The sequence below is a fragment of the Chiloscyllium plagiosum genome, unplaced genomic scaffold (genome assembly GCF_037043375.1).
Source record: "Chiloscyllium plagiosum isolate Xiang-an unplaced genomic scaffold, Cpla_swu_hap1 HiC_scaffold_20, whole genome shotgun sequence".
NCBI classification, from domain to species: domain Eukaryota; kingdom Metazoa; phylum Chordata; class Chondrichthyes; order Orectolobiformes; family Hemiscylliidae; genus Chiloscyllium; species Chiloscyllium plagiosum.
In genome coordinates, this window is record NW_028270158.1 from 17,659,527 (window position 1) to 17,675,647 (window position 16,121).

The 16,121-nt window shown below is 38.1% G+C and overlaps 1 protein-coding gene across 2 annotated transcripts in view; it reads right to left on the reverse strand.

Moving 5' to 3' along the window:
* Positions 1-16,121, reverse strand: part of parn (poly(A)-specific ribonuclease (deadenylation nuclease)) — a 131,712-nt gene that overhangs the window by 45,787 nt on the left and 69,804 nt on the right. For both annotated transcript variants that reach the window (XM_043711927.2, XM_087997700.1), the window contains exons 19-21: positions 15,535-15,590; positions 14,410-14,496; positions 7,223-7,297 (exon numbers count right to left, since the gene is read on the reverse strand). In XM_043711927.2, the coding sequence (XP_043567862.2) occupies positions 7,223-7,297; positions 14,410-14,496; positions 15,535-15,590 (218 nt within the window). The remainder of the gene's footprint in view (positions 1-7,222; positions 7,298-14,409; positions 14,497-15,534; positions 15,591-16,121) is intronic.

Here is a 16,121-nt window from a genome sequence, read left to right on the forward strand (position 1 = left end):
CATTTCCCCCCCTTTAATTCTCTGCCAGTAATTTTAAATCTACAATCTCTGGTTATTAACCCACCTGCTGAACAGCATTGTTATTTTTTGAAGATTGTCATCATTTTGGCACCCTACATTAACAGAGTTCATAACATTTCTGCTCGAAAAAGAACAATCGTAATTTTTAACCTCCTTACTGATCAATCACTTTTGATGAGAGAGGACCAAAAGATACTCAACACAAATGAGAATTCCGCGCCCCACCCCAACCCCATTGATTATTAAGTGAGTGCTTTTACTTTGAAAACAGTAATCCTAAAACCTGGACCTCCACTTTCTGCAAGCCACTCAAAGCAAGGTTACTACAGATTATGGTACTAAACAGTGCGATCCACAACATATGGACTGATATTTTGCAAATCTCACCAGAGGAAATAACCTTCTAATATAACAAATCAATTTGTGATTATTCAGGTAGGGCAATAGTTCCCACACTAAAATACCATCTTATTTCAAGCATCCTTGTTACATTTTCCATTTATATTGTATTCCACTTCTTCCATTGCAGGAGAGAATAAACATCAAATTGAAGAAATTGAAAATCATCACGGATAAACTCCATAATAAATAAATATTTTCTGTAATTGTGTGGAGGACTCTATAGCAGTTTAATCAAAAAAAAGAGAAAAATATTATCAAGGGAACTCTGAACAAAAAGAACTTGTTGTTAGAGTACAATTAGAGAAGCACATTTACAAGTTAGTCAAATAAAGCTTATGACAATTTTTAGAATATACATCTGCCAAATGCTGTCACACAGACAGGTTAGAGGTCAACTGGAGAAGTGGTTTCACTATTGAAATGCCCTATAATCATGAGTTTACAATTCATTTTTCTCTTGTACATACTAGTGTTTTTATTTTAAGACTGACTAATCTCCTTTAGCCAGGAGTGCAGAACATGATCAAATTTACAAGTCATATTCATCCTTGCAAAGCTTCTCTCAATAACTACACAACCTCCCATTCTACAACCTTTACTATGCTCCATCAAGTTAGAGGAACCTCGATCATCTGGAATTCGATGAACCAAACAAAATACTCCCCACTCTTGTCATTGAGGTTCCTCTGTATTTGCCGTTCTCTTCAATGTAAAAAGGATGTCTAAAGAACAAGATTAATTTAATGATTATCAAAACTCTTGGAAAAAGTCATCAGAAATCATACAAGGCTGACAGAAGACTCGACCAAAAGAAAAATCAAAACCTATGGGTGTTGAGCAAAAACCAAAAAAAATGAAAAACAAAATATTCAATCGAAGTTCTTAATGAAGATACATTTCACTTGATTAGATTACTTACAATGTGGAAACAGGCCCTTCGGCCCACCAAGTCCACAGTGACTCTCCGAAAAGCAACCCACCCAGACCCATTCCCCTACGTTTACCCCTTCACCTAACACTACGGGCAATTTAGCATGGCCAATTCACCTAACCTGCACATTTTTGGACCGTGGGAGGAAACCGGAGCACATGGAGGAAACCCACGCAGACACGGGGAGAATGTTCAAACGCCACACCGACAGTTGCCTGAGGCAGGAACTTGCTGGCTCAACATTCCTGGTTAAGGTTTTTCAATTACTACAGTTTAGGCTTCAATATATAAAGATGAACTTCAAGTAAAGCCCTAAAAAATAACATTTAACCAGCAGCACAAAACTGGTTGTGGAACTATAGACAAGTAGAAATTACCAAAAGACTGTTTAAATTTAAGTAGGGTGTTAACATACAGACATGTAAAGTGCAAAGTTGATAGCTTTGATTTAAGGAAAAGTTAAAGAATGCACAACTGGTAAATGTTCCATTGCTTGGGAGTCGACATATCAATTTCCGCATAAAGGAAGTACATGAAACTACTGACTACCACATGAAGATCATCAAGAATAGCTTAATATTTTCCTTTTATCTCAGTATTCTTTAAAAAAAGGCAAACTTCATCCAGTTATATGTGAAACATTATTAATAAAGACAGCATATCACTGTGTTACTTTAGAAAAATAAGTTGCTCCTTGACAGCTACAAGGACACAGACATGCAATGTGGAAATTTGCCCAGGTACATCCTGCCCACAGTCTACTCTCAGTCATCAGATGGGATGGAAGATATCGTCAATTGTGCTACCAAGTGACATTTACGCAGCAATAACCTGCTCACAGGTGATTAGTTTCAGTCCTATCTGTGCTATTTGGCTCCTGAACTCATTATGTTGCTTGTCCAAATATGAGCAAGAGCTGAACTCCAGAGATGAGGTGAGTGACTGCCTTCGTTAAGTGCTGCCTTGATGTTCAAAGTGTGGCATCAAGAAGCCCCAGCAAAACAGAAGTCAATGATAATCAGGGAGAAAGACCTCCACTTGTTGGAGTCATTTCTAGCACAAATTATGATGTTATGGTTTTAGAAAGTCAATCAGTGGACCCCAAGCACATCTCTCCAGGAGTTCCTCAGGATAGTGTCCTTAGCTGAACAATTTCCAGCTGGTGTATCAACGATTTGTTCTTAACATTAGATCAGAAGGAAGAACGAACAGCAGATGCTGGAAACCAGAAATGAAAACAGAAATTGCTGCAAAAACACAGCAGGTCTGTCAGCATCTGCGGAGAGAAGTCAGTTAGCACTTCAGGTCCATCGACTCTTCTTCAGAACTGTTTTGAAGGATCACTGGACCTGAAATGTTAACTCAAGAGTAACAATGTGCTCTGATGACCTCAGTGTTCATTTGCAATTCCTCAGGTAATGAAGCGGTGTGTATCCATGTGCAGCAAGATTTGGACAAAATTCAAGTTTGGACTGATGAGTGACCAGTAACATTGTCACTGACTGGCACTTGTGTGGTGTCAATCTGAACAATAAGAGAATTTAGAGATTACCCCTTAAATTTCAATGGCATTAACATTGCTGATTCCCACATTAACAACATCCTGGAAGTTATGATTGGACTAGTTCAGTTTCTAGTCAGCCATAGACAAAAGAAAATCAAAGGCTGGGAATTCTGTGGACAGTACCTTCAGACTTCCTGAATGCACAGCAGTGTCAATATTCGCCATTTGCCTGGAAGACGACCATTCCAACAACGTCTGAAAACGTCAACACTATTCAGGGTACAGCAATCTGTATCCCCTTTCACCACCTCCATCACTCTCCTGATTTGCAGCTATCACCACCATTCTTTACTGGTTCTGGGTCAAAGTCCTGGAACTTCTTTGCCTACCAGCACTGTGCATGTGCCTAAACAATGTGGTCTGTAACAGTTCAAGGAGGTGCCCCCCCCCCCCCCAACTCCCTTCTTGAGGGCAGTTGGGCAAAGGAATGAATGTTGGCTGAGTCAACAATATCCATATCAGATGAAATGGAAAAAAACATAAAATTGGTTTATATTTTTGAGGCCAAATAGGACAGCAATTCCTAGGGACTGCACAATGGCATGGTTGGAAGGTTTACATACTAAGGTCCCAGTAAGAATCCTGGTGGGACTGTAACTTCTCAAACTTGAAATAAGTTGCATGTCATCAAGTGGGAACCAGACTCAAGACAGTTCACTTACTCTCAACCTCTTGCCAAGGAGAACAGCATAACGACCCACTTATGCAAAATGGCATTACCATGAACTTGGGAAATCTGCGGTGATTCTGATACCAAACTACTCCCAGGGTCACCACAAAAGTTAATGATTCATTCAAAGCATGCAAAGTCCATGCTTTACCCGTCAGTTGGAATTTTAAAAACAACTGACCAGGATTGTACTTAAAATCTACTATAATTTACTTATTTGTAATGAGTAATCAAACGTAAATAGCTATAAACTATTAACATATAACTCTACTAATTAAAACTGAAATTCCTTTTAAAACTATTACACCAAAAAGTGGTTTTACAAATTAAGGAGAAAATGAACTCCAGCAAATACAGTTAAAAACACAAGTCAACAAAGTTAGTGGATGATCCTTTTGCTTGCCAAGACTCCTTGGATCTTCTTTCTCCAGGTTCTTTGACTTCTTTGCAGAAAGTACAGGGCAAAGGTCTCTTTGTTTCTGGTGAAAGGCAAAAGCTTACAGCACTGGAGGAAGAATAAATGGTTTTCTTAGGCATTTTTAATGCAACCATAAATGATCTGCCCTGCCAGCAGTCTGAAATATTCATCAGCATTCACACCCACAAGCTGTTTAGCTACCAAGGAATGAGAAGGCTGTTGCTAGGTTAACGACCCTTGGCCTCCATGATTGGTCTCAACTGCACAAACTAATTAGCTACTTGTTGCCAGCCAAAACTCACCCGGCATTCAAAGCTGTGCCACACTATCTACAAACATCTCCCCAATGCCAAAGCAGCAATTAAACATCACATAGGAGTTTCAATCATTTTTGGGGAAAAAAAAAGTGCAGCAGTTCCTTCCACAGACCCTGATTTTAAAAACTGTCTTTTGCTACTTCAGCCCACAATCAAAGATACTGAAGATAAAGGAACCATCTTTAAAATGGAAACACCTCAAGACAACTTTCTTTAGCATCAGTTGTGGCTCAGTTAGAAGCAAACTCACTTTCAAACGACAGGTTTCAGGATCAAAAGATCATTCCAGGACTCCAGTACAAAAATCAAGGATGACATTCCAGTCATACTGCCATACTGAGTGAGTACAGTGCTGTAGACACATAACAGGCTCTGATTACTTACTGGGACGGAAAAAAAAAAATCTTACTGTTTTACTGTATTCCAATAGCCTGGCCAATACTTATTCCTCAGTCAACATTACATAAATTAGTTTTCGGGTTACTATCGCTTTGTTGTGTTGGAATTTGCCAAATTCATATGAGCTGTTATGTTTTGTACAATGTTGGCGGTCCTTCCCAAAATAAACCTAATTTCAAAGCAATTTGCAGTGAATGGAGGTGTAAAATGGTTATGAGAAATGTAAGTTAGGGCTATGTACAACACCAGAAGCTATTCAGGCCATCGAGTCGGTGTCCTGCTGTATCCCTATATCCTTACAAGCTTATTACCTTCAAAAGCCCATCCAATTTCCTTTTGAAATTATTGTGCCATGATGATGGTGGAAGCAGAGAGCATCAAAGAGCCATCAGGACCAAAAAATCTTTCTCCCAGGCCCTGGTTAAGAGTAAAGTCACACTTCTTTGGATTTTGAACATCATGTTAGCCAAATCAGTCAAAGATGGCAGATTTCCTACTTAAAAATTAGTTTTCAGGTTTCTACTGCATTGTGTTGGAATTTGCCAAATGCACACTGGCTGTTATGTTTTGTACAATGTTGGCCATCCCTCCCAAATATCTCTCTCCATGAATGCTGCCTGACCCGCTGTGATTTCCAGCATTTTTTGTTCTCAGTATTAATGAACTAGAGTAATTTTTATAACAAGCCAATGCTGGTTTCATTGCCAATAGTGAGGAGCAGCTTTCAATTCCAGATTTATTAATTGGATTTAATTTCTACCCATTTATTGTCAAATTTGAAGGAGTGTCTCACAGTATTAGACAATTCGACAACTAGACAACCATACGTCTCCAATCAAAAAATTCACTAAATTGAGAAAAAACCCAAAAGGAAATAAGCTAAACATTTCACTGCAACAGAAGATTAATAGGTCACGAAGAACAATTGCTTGACTATCTCAGCTTTGGCTTAACTTACTCAATGGCTTCCCCTCGATAAATCATCAAGATGTCAAAGGTTGATGGGTCCTTTTTCAGAGGTTTGTTGTATCCCATCCAGCAAGGTGGTCTCAAGACCAGCTGAGAGGGGGAAAAAGACCAAGGGACTACAGAAAGGAAATTATTTACACTTGCTTATGTCTAGGATTATTGCTAATCAATTGTTTCCCAAATAACAAGTCAAACTGCATTTTAAAACTCAAAACAAGAGCGCAACCTATTTGTCTTGGTTTCAACATTCATGTGAACCTGGATACTTGCAATCTTACCGACTAATTGAAGTAAGTGTATGGACCACAATAAAGCTTGCAGTGGATTTGTTGTTAATATTTGTGTACTTGTTTTTAATTTGTACTTGTGGACATTGAAAAATGCATAATTGTTGACTGTTTACTTTCTGTACAAAAGTTTATCAATGAAAAAAGGTTAACGGTGATGCCCAAAAGCCTAAACTTCAGATCGATTTCTGACCCGGCTGTAGCGTTGGCAATCCCATATTCGCAAATTTGTTTTCCTTACCATTTCACATTGGAATTCCACATGAAGATCAGATTTAAACATTTTGAATAGCTGGACAAGAATAACGCTCTTCCCCAGCCCCTGCCACTCACCACCTTCAGGTTTCTGTTTTACTTGCTGTTATGTTACTTTTGCAATACCTCTTGTTTTGCAGACAGGTTTGGCTGCTTGATTCTCAGGTGAAGAAATTGCCATGACAAGAAACAAAACTAGTTTAAAAACTTTAGCTAGGTGGTTGAGTTTACCGAGGAAGATAAGAAAGAAAACATTACCCTTGTGCTTGTACTGAACATGTTTATTCTTGAGTTGGGATCACTGAATGACTGTCACAAGTGCAAGCGGCATATGAATCAAAAGAACTGTGTGACTATCACATGGGCTATATGGGCATTCTTCCAAATTCCTAAATAGCAAAACATTCTACTTCCAGAGGTTTTGCTTCTATTTTGTCTCCCCATGTTAAATTATACAGACGGCTGACCAAATAGTGTCCAGCTAATGAACAGCTGACCGGTATAGACCAAGAGGGTCCAAAGTTCAGATGCCGACTTCTGCTGGGCTGGTTAATCGTAGTCAATGTAGGGATATAGGCTGTGAAAATGGAATTCAACTGATGTTGGATTAGTGAGTGGAAAACTGGATACAGCTTCTATTCCTAATCACTTCCCACTAACCTTTGACTGGCAATGAGCTTTTGTTCAAGTCAGGCAAAGATAGAACCAGATTGGCTCGTCATTCTCCTACAAATCAAATAGGCTGTCAACATTCATCGTCCAGAGTGAGACATGAATAAGAACCAACCAAGCAAAGTACTGCAGAGCAATCATTATCCACGGAGCTATGCATTAACAAGAAATTCACACCTCCACAGGAGTTTGGAGGGGTGGGGGGGGGGGGGGGGGGGGGGGGGGAGAGAAGAGAAGAGAAGTGGAAAAAAGTTGGCAGATGATTAGTATACAATAAGTACAGATCACTGCCCAATAAAAAAATCAGGATCACTCACCAATTTGTACCTGTTCACGTTGGCTCAATGCTACAAATGCTGAAGTATCATCTATCCAAGACACCTGGATGTTACCTGAAATAAAGACCAAACTAAAATGACAATTTGAATGGCAATGCTTAAAGACAATGAAAATATACTTTGATTTCCATGAGATTTTTTTTAAAAAAATGCCTTTTATTAACATATTTTCAGATTTAATCAAGTCAACAACAGTCAACCAAGCTCTCTATCTACAGCAATGTTTTGTTCTCAACTTCACCATAAGGTGCATACCACACAATCAAATTGAGCTAAAGACTATCGTACTACAAAAATCTTCCAAAAGCAGAACTGATGTTTCTTTCTACTTGTTTTGATACTTAAATAGGGGCAAACAATAGTTTGATGCAGTAATTTTCAAACATTTTTGGTTAAGGACTCCTTTTCAATAGGTTAATAAAAGTTATATCCCTCAGTTATGATACTATTTAATACTCAATGCAGAAGAGCTACACATGAGGAGTGTTGAAGTAATGCTTTTAAGAAAATTGGTATATTCATAGATATCATAGAGATATACGTGCTTGTTTCTCATTATCAGAAGCACAAGGGAAAATGGAGCTCAGAACATAAAGAAATAAGGAGAGTAGGATATTTTGCCTCAAGCTTGTCCCACTATTCAACTAGATAATGGCTGATCTGCCCCAGGCCTCAACTCTTTGTGCCAGCTTCTCATTGTCCTCAACTCCACAATATTTCAAAAATCTACCTACCTCCTCCTTAAAAAGCTTCAGTGATCAAAAATCCACAACTCTCAGCAGCCCAGGAGTCTGGACATTCACTTTCCTGTGGGAGAGAAAATTCCCTTGCATCGCAGTTTTGAATGAAATGTCCTTTTCTGCATCCTGTAAATGACATTCCCCAACTCTAAATACCTTCTCAACATCCACCCTGCTAAGCCCCTCAAAATCTTGTTTCAATAAGATCACCGTTTCCAAACTCTCCTAAATAAAGACCTAACCTTTTTAGCCATTCTTTGTAAGTGATTCCCTTCATCCTAGGAATCAGATTTTTTTTTGAACTGCCTCCAAAGACACTGCCTCTTTTTTTAAATATAAAGGACCAAAACTGTACATGATACTCCAGGTGCAGTTTCAGCAATATCCTATACTATTGTAACAAAAAACTTGCTTATTTTTAAAACTTCAATCTTTTAGTAATAATGGCCAATAATTACATGCATCTGCACGATAACCTTTAACGGTTCATGCACAATTACACCCAGGTGCCGCTGCACTGCACCTTTTTTTTTGAGAGTCTCTCTCTATTTTAATAATTGTCTACCTTTTGTTTCTGGATTAGAATGGTGCTGGAAAAGCACAGCAGTTCAGGCAGCATCCGAGGAGCATTGTTTTAACCTACCTTTTGGTTCTTCCTAACAAAGTGCATGACCTCTCATTTCCTAGATTAAGTTCTATTTACCAAGTTTTTGCCCACTCACTCAATCGATCTATATTCCCTTGCAGAGATTTATGTCCTCATCACATAGCATGCCCTCCTAATTATGTATCATGAGCATATTTGGTTACATTACCGTCTGCACCTCTTCCAGGTCATGAATAAACTTAGAAGTTGATAAGTAAATAATGGAGGCCTGAAGACGGATTCTTGATGTACTCGATTAATCAAGTCTTTCCAAGTTAAAAAAAACCATTAATGCTGACACATGGTCTTCTGTGCATTAACCAATCTTCAAACCATGCTAATACATTACCTCCAATACAATCAGCTCCTATCTTGTGCAATAATATTTTGTGCATCTTAGCTAATACCTTCTGGAAATCCAAACATACAGATCTACCACGAGGGTACTTCTAGTGTGATACTAGCATTCTTGTCTCTGAGCCAGGAGGCAGCAAGTTCAAGTTCCACCAGCCCTGGATGTGTATCACATCTTCTCAAGAGGTTTCAAAAATAATTACTACATCTGTTGGTTCCTTTTAGCAATTCTGGTTATATCCTCAAAAGAACTTCAGCAAATTTGTTAAACATAATTTCCCTTACACAAAACCATGCTGGCTTTATGTTTTTCTACATGCCCCTGCTATTTTTTTCCTTCAGGGATTCTAGTCTTTCAGTCTTTAACTTAATTTACTTTGAGCTAGACGCATGATTATATAGTACGTACCTAAATAAGCTGAGAAGAAAGCATCACTTTCGTCCGAGGACTTGACTGACTATTTTCGCCATGCTAGGCTATTTGGCTTATAAAACTCCTGCCTTCTGTCTCCCTCCCTCCCTTCTTGAATAGGGACATCAAATTAACAGTTTTTTTAACCTGCTGGAGTCCTCCTGGAATCCAGTGAGTTCTGGGATATTGATTGGGATTCACTTTTTCACCACCCGACAACTACTGTTCTGTTAAAATAAATTAAAACTCCATCTGCCACTCCTCAGCCCATTGACCCAAGTGATCAAGATCTCTGGTAATCTTAGATAACCTTCTTCACTGTCCACTATACCATCAATTCTCTTGGCAACCAAACAGCACTCTTATGCTGTAAAAATTGGTGTGCTCTTTCCAAGTTTTGTTTCATGCATGTCAGTCCTGCTGAGTGCAAGACGAAAAGCTTCAATTCAGCATAAAAGCAAACAAATCGAAAAAGAAGCACTACAAACAATGATTCTCAAGTTTGCAAAGAGGTCAAAAGATCTGGCCTACATCAACCACAATCCTGGAACAAAAAAATGCATGAGAGAAATTCTTCATTAACAAAAACTGAAGTGGCTGGACAAACTCTGCAGGTTTGACAGCATGTGAGAGAAGACCGAACAACGTTTTGGAGTCCAGTGACTCTTCATCAGATTGGAATTCTTTGTAAATTCTTCATTTACTGATCAAATCAACCAATGATAATTTAATATCCACACTTTTCAGTCATTTCTACCAGTTCATTACAATAACTTTGGATCACGTTGAAGTTGGGTGGATTCTACTGAATTAATTCATAGCAAGGATTTTGTATTTGGTGCTGATATGGAAACATTCAATTTGCTATTTTATTACAAAGCTACTCACAATCCAATTTTATTTCCATTCTAAGGCTCTCTTTGCACCTACTATCCAGACAAGAGGAACAAAATTGTAGAGTGACATGTGTGCTGTTGTGACATAAAAACAGTGCTCTGATCACCACAAGTCTAGCAGCTCCACTTTCACGAAAAAAAAGGATCAGTTTGAATAAAATGGCTGCATAATAAACATGAATCTTTAAGTCTCTGTAGTCCCTCTTGAATGACAGGATTAGAATTAAGGTTTATCAAAGCACAACTAGTATTAAAGCTAAAAGCAATAACATGCTCCTAGTTCTTGTTTACTTACACCATATGGTTTGTCCATTTTGCAGCTAGTTTACAAGCCATTAACAATACAATTTATTTCACCACAATGTCACTCTACCACTGCCCAATGTCCTTTTATATCATAGTATATTTTCAAACAGTGCATCTTTGATTTCTCATTATCAGTCCTATGCCAATAAACCACATTTTCTGGCTTGAAGTTTACCAACAAAATAAAACTACAGGGCAAATAAAAACCAGAATAATCTAGATCCAAGAAATTACAAGACATGATCAGTGAATCATTGTTAGGGAGGAACCACATGACCGGGAGCCAAGACGGTCAGGATGCAAGTCATCATGTGCTTGGCAACAAAAGTTAAAACTGCAAAATTAAAATTGAAAAACACAAATGTTAAAACACTCATGACCAGTGTTTAAATTCCACCAGTGTTTTCTTGTGCTACACATCTCAACCCATTCTATACGCAGATGTAGAAGCAGCAGCTGGAAATCTATCCACCTTGCTCGGAGATTTGTGGCTCTTGATGAACAGAATATAGCTGCCAATGGAAACCACAATGTCTCAACGCTTACCCAAGTTGTATAACATCCAAAAAACCAAATGAGATATTATTGGCATGGCTTTGATTAGTAAGAGTTGATAGAAAAGAATTTTCGGCAAGAGACTTTGTAAACTAACTCAGTAGTTCAGGCAGGTAGACAATACTGGTAAACAAATTGTTCCTTCTTGGATTTTGCTGGAATTAGGTTGCATGTCGCATACTGTGGATTAGGGCTTCCCAAAGTGGGCACTGGGACTCCAATTGGCACTACAAGCTCAGAGGTAGCAATGTCTGTGATGGAGCTCTGACCAAGTTATAAAATTGTTTGTTGCATCTCGAAAAGTCCCCACATTGAGGAGTCTTATTGAGGGGTCACAAGAGTTTTCAAGCCTCTACATTTGGCGAAGTACTGCTGTACATGACCATTGGAAGCATTAGGTTTAATGCAGTATAATGCCAAACAATGTTCCACATAATAAGTGCCTCCTTCTGAAGGTTGCTAGAAGTGATCATTTGAAACAGTGAATTACTTCTAATAGCAAAAACATCTTTGAACCTATTAAAGCATTTTGTCTTAATTTAATTCCTCAAATCTGTTGTTGGCTTCATTATATTTCTGCAAGATTGCTACTAAACATGTTAATAATGAACTGAATAGATACACATCTTAGCAAGATTTGCAGCTAATATTGAGGTTCTAGATAGAAGGTTTGCTCGCTGAGCTGAAAAGGTTATTGATGTCATTTCCAGTGGTGATTCCAGTTGGAATGCCATGCTTCTAAGAATTCTCGTGTGTGTCTCTGTTTGACTTGTCCTAGGATTGATGTGTTGTCCCAGTCAAAGTGGGGTGTCCTTCTTTATCTGTATGTAAGGATACTAGTGAGAGAGGGTCATGTCATTATGTGGCTAGTTGATATTCATGTATCCTGGTGGCTAGTTTTCTGCCTGTTTGTCCAAGTAGTGTTTGTTACAGTTCTTGCATGGTATTTTGTAAATGACACGAATTTTGCTTATTGTTTGTATAGGGTCTTTCAAGTTCACCAGCTGCAGTTTTAATGGGTTGTGGACTACCATGATGCCAAGGGGTCCGAGTAGTCTGGCATTCTAACCGGACCTCTATCAACAAACACATTGACTTGGATCCTATTTACTACCACCTGAGAAAAAGAACAGGAAATTACATGATCATAGGAAATGATGTCACTGCAAGAAATGACATCACCAACCAAAGGAAACCCAAACACAAATAGAAAGTGGGCTACACCACCAGTGCTTCATCCAGAGGCTCATTGAAGATATTATTTAGTATGGTGATGAAACTTCTGAAAATGAACCTTCCAACATTTTTATACTATTATGATATAACTATCTTTAATAATTCCTTTTTCATGTAATCAAACAGCTAGTTAAAAAAAAATTAGCTTCTTGCTAACACAGATAGGGAATTAACTGCTTATCTGTCAATTATATATGATGAAAATGTACATTCACCACCTTTCGCATGTTACCACATCTTCATGCTGTACAAGAACTCCAATTTAAAAGTGGATATGTGATTAGACAAAGGACTGAGTCTTCAGCGGTGATGTTTCTCCATGGTTTTAAAAAGAAAGAAACAATCAAAAAATACTGTATATACTGGAAATCTGAAACAAACACAATGCTGGAGAAATTGACACAATCATAAAATCCCTACAGTATGGAAATAGGTCTTTCGGCCCAACAAGTCCACACCGACCATCCGAAGAGTAACCCACCCAGACCCATTCCCCTACCCTATTATCCTATATTTACCCTGGCCCAGGCACCTAACATACACACCCCTTGACACCATGGGACAATTTAGCATGGCCAATTCACCTAACCTGCATACCTTTGGATTGCAAGAGGAAACCGACGCAGACATGGGGAGAACATGCAAACTCCACAGTCACCAGAGGCTGGCATCTAACTTGGCCCCTGACACTAGGAGGCAGAAGTGCGAACCACTGAGCCAACGTGCCACCCCATGCAGATAATAGGACATTAAGGTTTGGAGCAAGTCTAAAAATATTCTAATTCCTGCATACAACTTGACCAAGAGGCATCGTTATAATCCTGGTTAAAATCAGGATGTGGGTACCATCTACATCCAGTTTTCCACATTTAGATGGCAACAACAACTTGGACTGGTTTACAGTTTAATTTGTGATACATTACAGAATAGGAATGGGGAGATCGAGAATGGTAGCCCAGATGGAATCATCTGGAGCCAGGTCAACTAGCCCAGCTCAAATATCAATCCTCCAACTTGCTGAACATTACAATCTAATGCAAAGGGAGCCTATTTGACTTCAAGAAGCTGTGCCTAGAAGGCTTTGTAGGGCATAAATTGGGAAAAAGGAGTACCTGGTGCCATTTTAAATAGATACCAATATGGAAAAGCTCAGTGAGCACTTTCATAGAGCAAGCTCCAGTGAAATGTTGAGTTTCTCCAGAATTTTGTGTTTGCTTCATAAAATGGCTTTTTTTTTAAGAAAGCTAACTTGGGCATAATTAGATTTTAAATAAAAATAAAATTTAAAATTATCTAGCAGGGATGAATCAGTAGAAACTTTGGAATTTGAGACATTGGTGAGTCAAGTGTTATTACAATTCTTTGGAAAGTTTTGCTGATATAATTTTTAATCACATCTTCCCCATGTACAAATTCCAATATTCTCTTTATTTTATATACAATGTCAATGGAAAGCATTTAATAGGATGACTATATTCTTTAAATTTTTGAATTATACTTAAAATGTAAGTTTTTGAGATTTTCTGAACTATAACTGATGACAGAACAAACAAAGGAGGCCATGGATATAATTTATCTTCAAATTTTTGCAGTCATTTGAAAATTATCACTAAATCAGCAAATGGTGACAATGAAACTCATTTTCCCCTATGATAAGGCTTGTTGTGGCCATACCATTCCACCAAGGAAACCGTCATGATGTAATGTTGTTTGAAATGTTAGCTCAGGTTGAAAGGGGGCACAGAAAATGCTAGAGTGGGCTGTAATCTGCAGAGATAAAAGAAAAAGCAATCTGATTTGCTAAATTCTGTAACACTCGCACCCTGAGCAAGTCATCAATCTTAGTAAACCTGTTTTGAAGTAGTTATCAACAATTAATTAATTAATAAAAAGGAAACATGCAACTGGAAGTTTAAACCTTCATTTTTAAATGAAGGTGGTACTAGTCAGGTTGCTAAATTATATCAGATGAAACTAGCCACATTTTGAATTAGCTCACAAGACAAGTAGGTGGATCCTACCAAAGGCACTAAAAAGCTGGTATAGGTCACTGGTCTTCCATTCCTTTGGAAAACGCACATGGAGAACATGGTCCCGCTTTGGCTGCACTGGAAAACAGAGTAAATGCTGTTAGTGCCTAATCATAGAACATCAGGGATCGAAAACTTAGTGGAGGAAAAATGTAATGAGCACAATTTGTTCTCTCAACACACGAATCGGTTAAAAATAGATGCATCAGTAAGTAAGTGCCAATAACTAGTCATAGTCTAATCCTAGAACAACTGATGGCCTTCTTTATTACAAAAAGCTTTTCATTACTTTCAGTGAGCTGTTGTACAGATTCTTCCTTTTCCCTGGAGGCTGTCTAACATTCCTTTTCAGAAAATAGCCAAAAGAAATGCTACACACTTCAGAAAAAAAAACACATGATCACCACAGAGTACTTGATTTTTCTCATTCCATAGCCTTCTTGTAATTGCTTCAGTGCCTGTTACATTTGACAGTAAATTCTTGGGATAGGTTTTGTTGGAAATGTACAGGCTGACACCACATTTGCACTTGCTACTGTGATTTTCAAAAGGGTTCTACTACACTTTTGTAGGCAATGATTATGCCACACTTGAAGCAAATGTTTAAAGGTTCTTTCTTAGTTTCTTAGGCATGATTATATTCATCATTGCAACCCCATGACAGCTTTTAAAATGAGCCAACTTTGGGTAGTAACAGCAAACATTTGAAAATTAGCAACTCTGTTCGAAGTACAAGTATACTGCAAAGGTTGGAACACATCGAACAGGAAACATAAAACAGCCCAAGTTGAGTTTGATTTTAGTACAGAATTATTTTAATAAATTAAACTAATTGCCACAGAAGGCTGTGGAGGCCAGGTCATTCAGTATATTTAAGACCGAGATAGATGGGGTTTTGAGTATCAAGGAGATCCAAGGGTTACAGGGAGAAAATGGGATAATGGGGTAAAGAAACATATCAGCCATGACTGAATGGCAGAGCAGACTCAATGGCTTAATTTGTGCTCAAATGTCCTATGGACTCCCCTGAAAAATGCACTTAACATTATTTGGCAGTTCCTTTCAAGGGCATGTCAATATACACATTTATACATTTTAGTTCAAGTCCTTACTTACAATCTGGCCCACTCAGATTCAGATATGGAATGTCAATGACTCTCATTAGAAACAGCCTGTGAACAAAAAACAAAAACACACACTAAGATATAAATCTCATCAAACCCATTTCAGACAACAGAAGTTACATTTTATTTGAATAGAGTTTACAGGATGAAGGGAAACAATAGTGAAGAAATATTCTTAAAAATTTCTAAGGGATAACAGCAAACTAATCATATTCTTCTGAGAAGGAAGAAACAAAAACTAGTAGTATTGTCCTATTCAGACCAGTTAATGTCAACACAATTCGGTCACTATCTGCCAAGTCTGATGTAATCAGACACAAAATACTAAATAAATCTCCATCCACTTTCACCCCATTTTCTTTTCGGTCTTTCATTGGATGCAGGTAGTCATTGAAAAGGCCAGCAGTCCTTTTCCATTCCTAATTGACTTTGAGAAGATGGTAGCGAGCCACTTTCTTGAACTGGAGTTGCACATTTCATTCAACATGTTTCTGTTCTGGTTGAAGGCCACCTTAGAAGACAGTTAAAAACAACCAAATTGTTGTGGGTCTGGGGCAGATCAGGTTAGAATAGGATTTT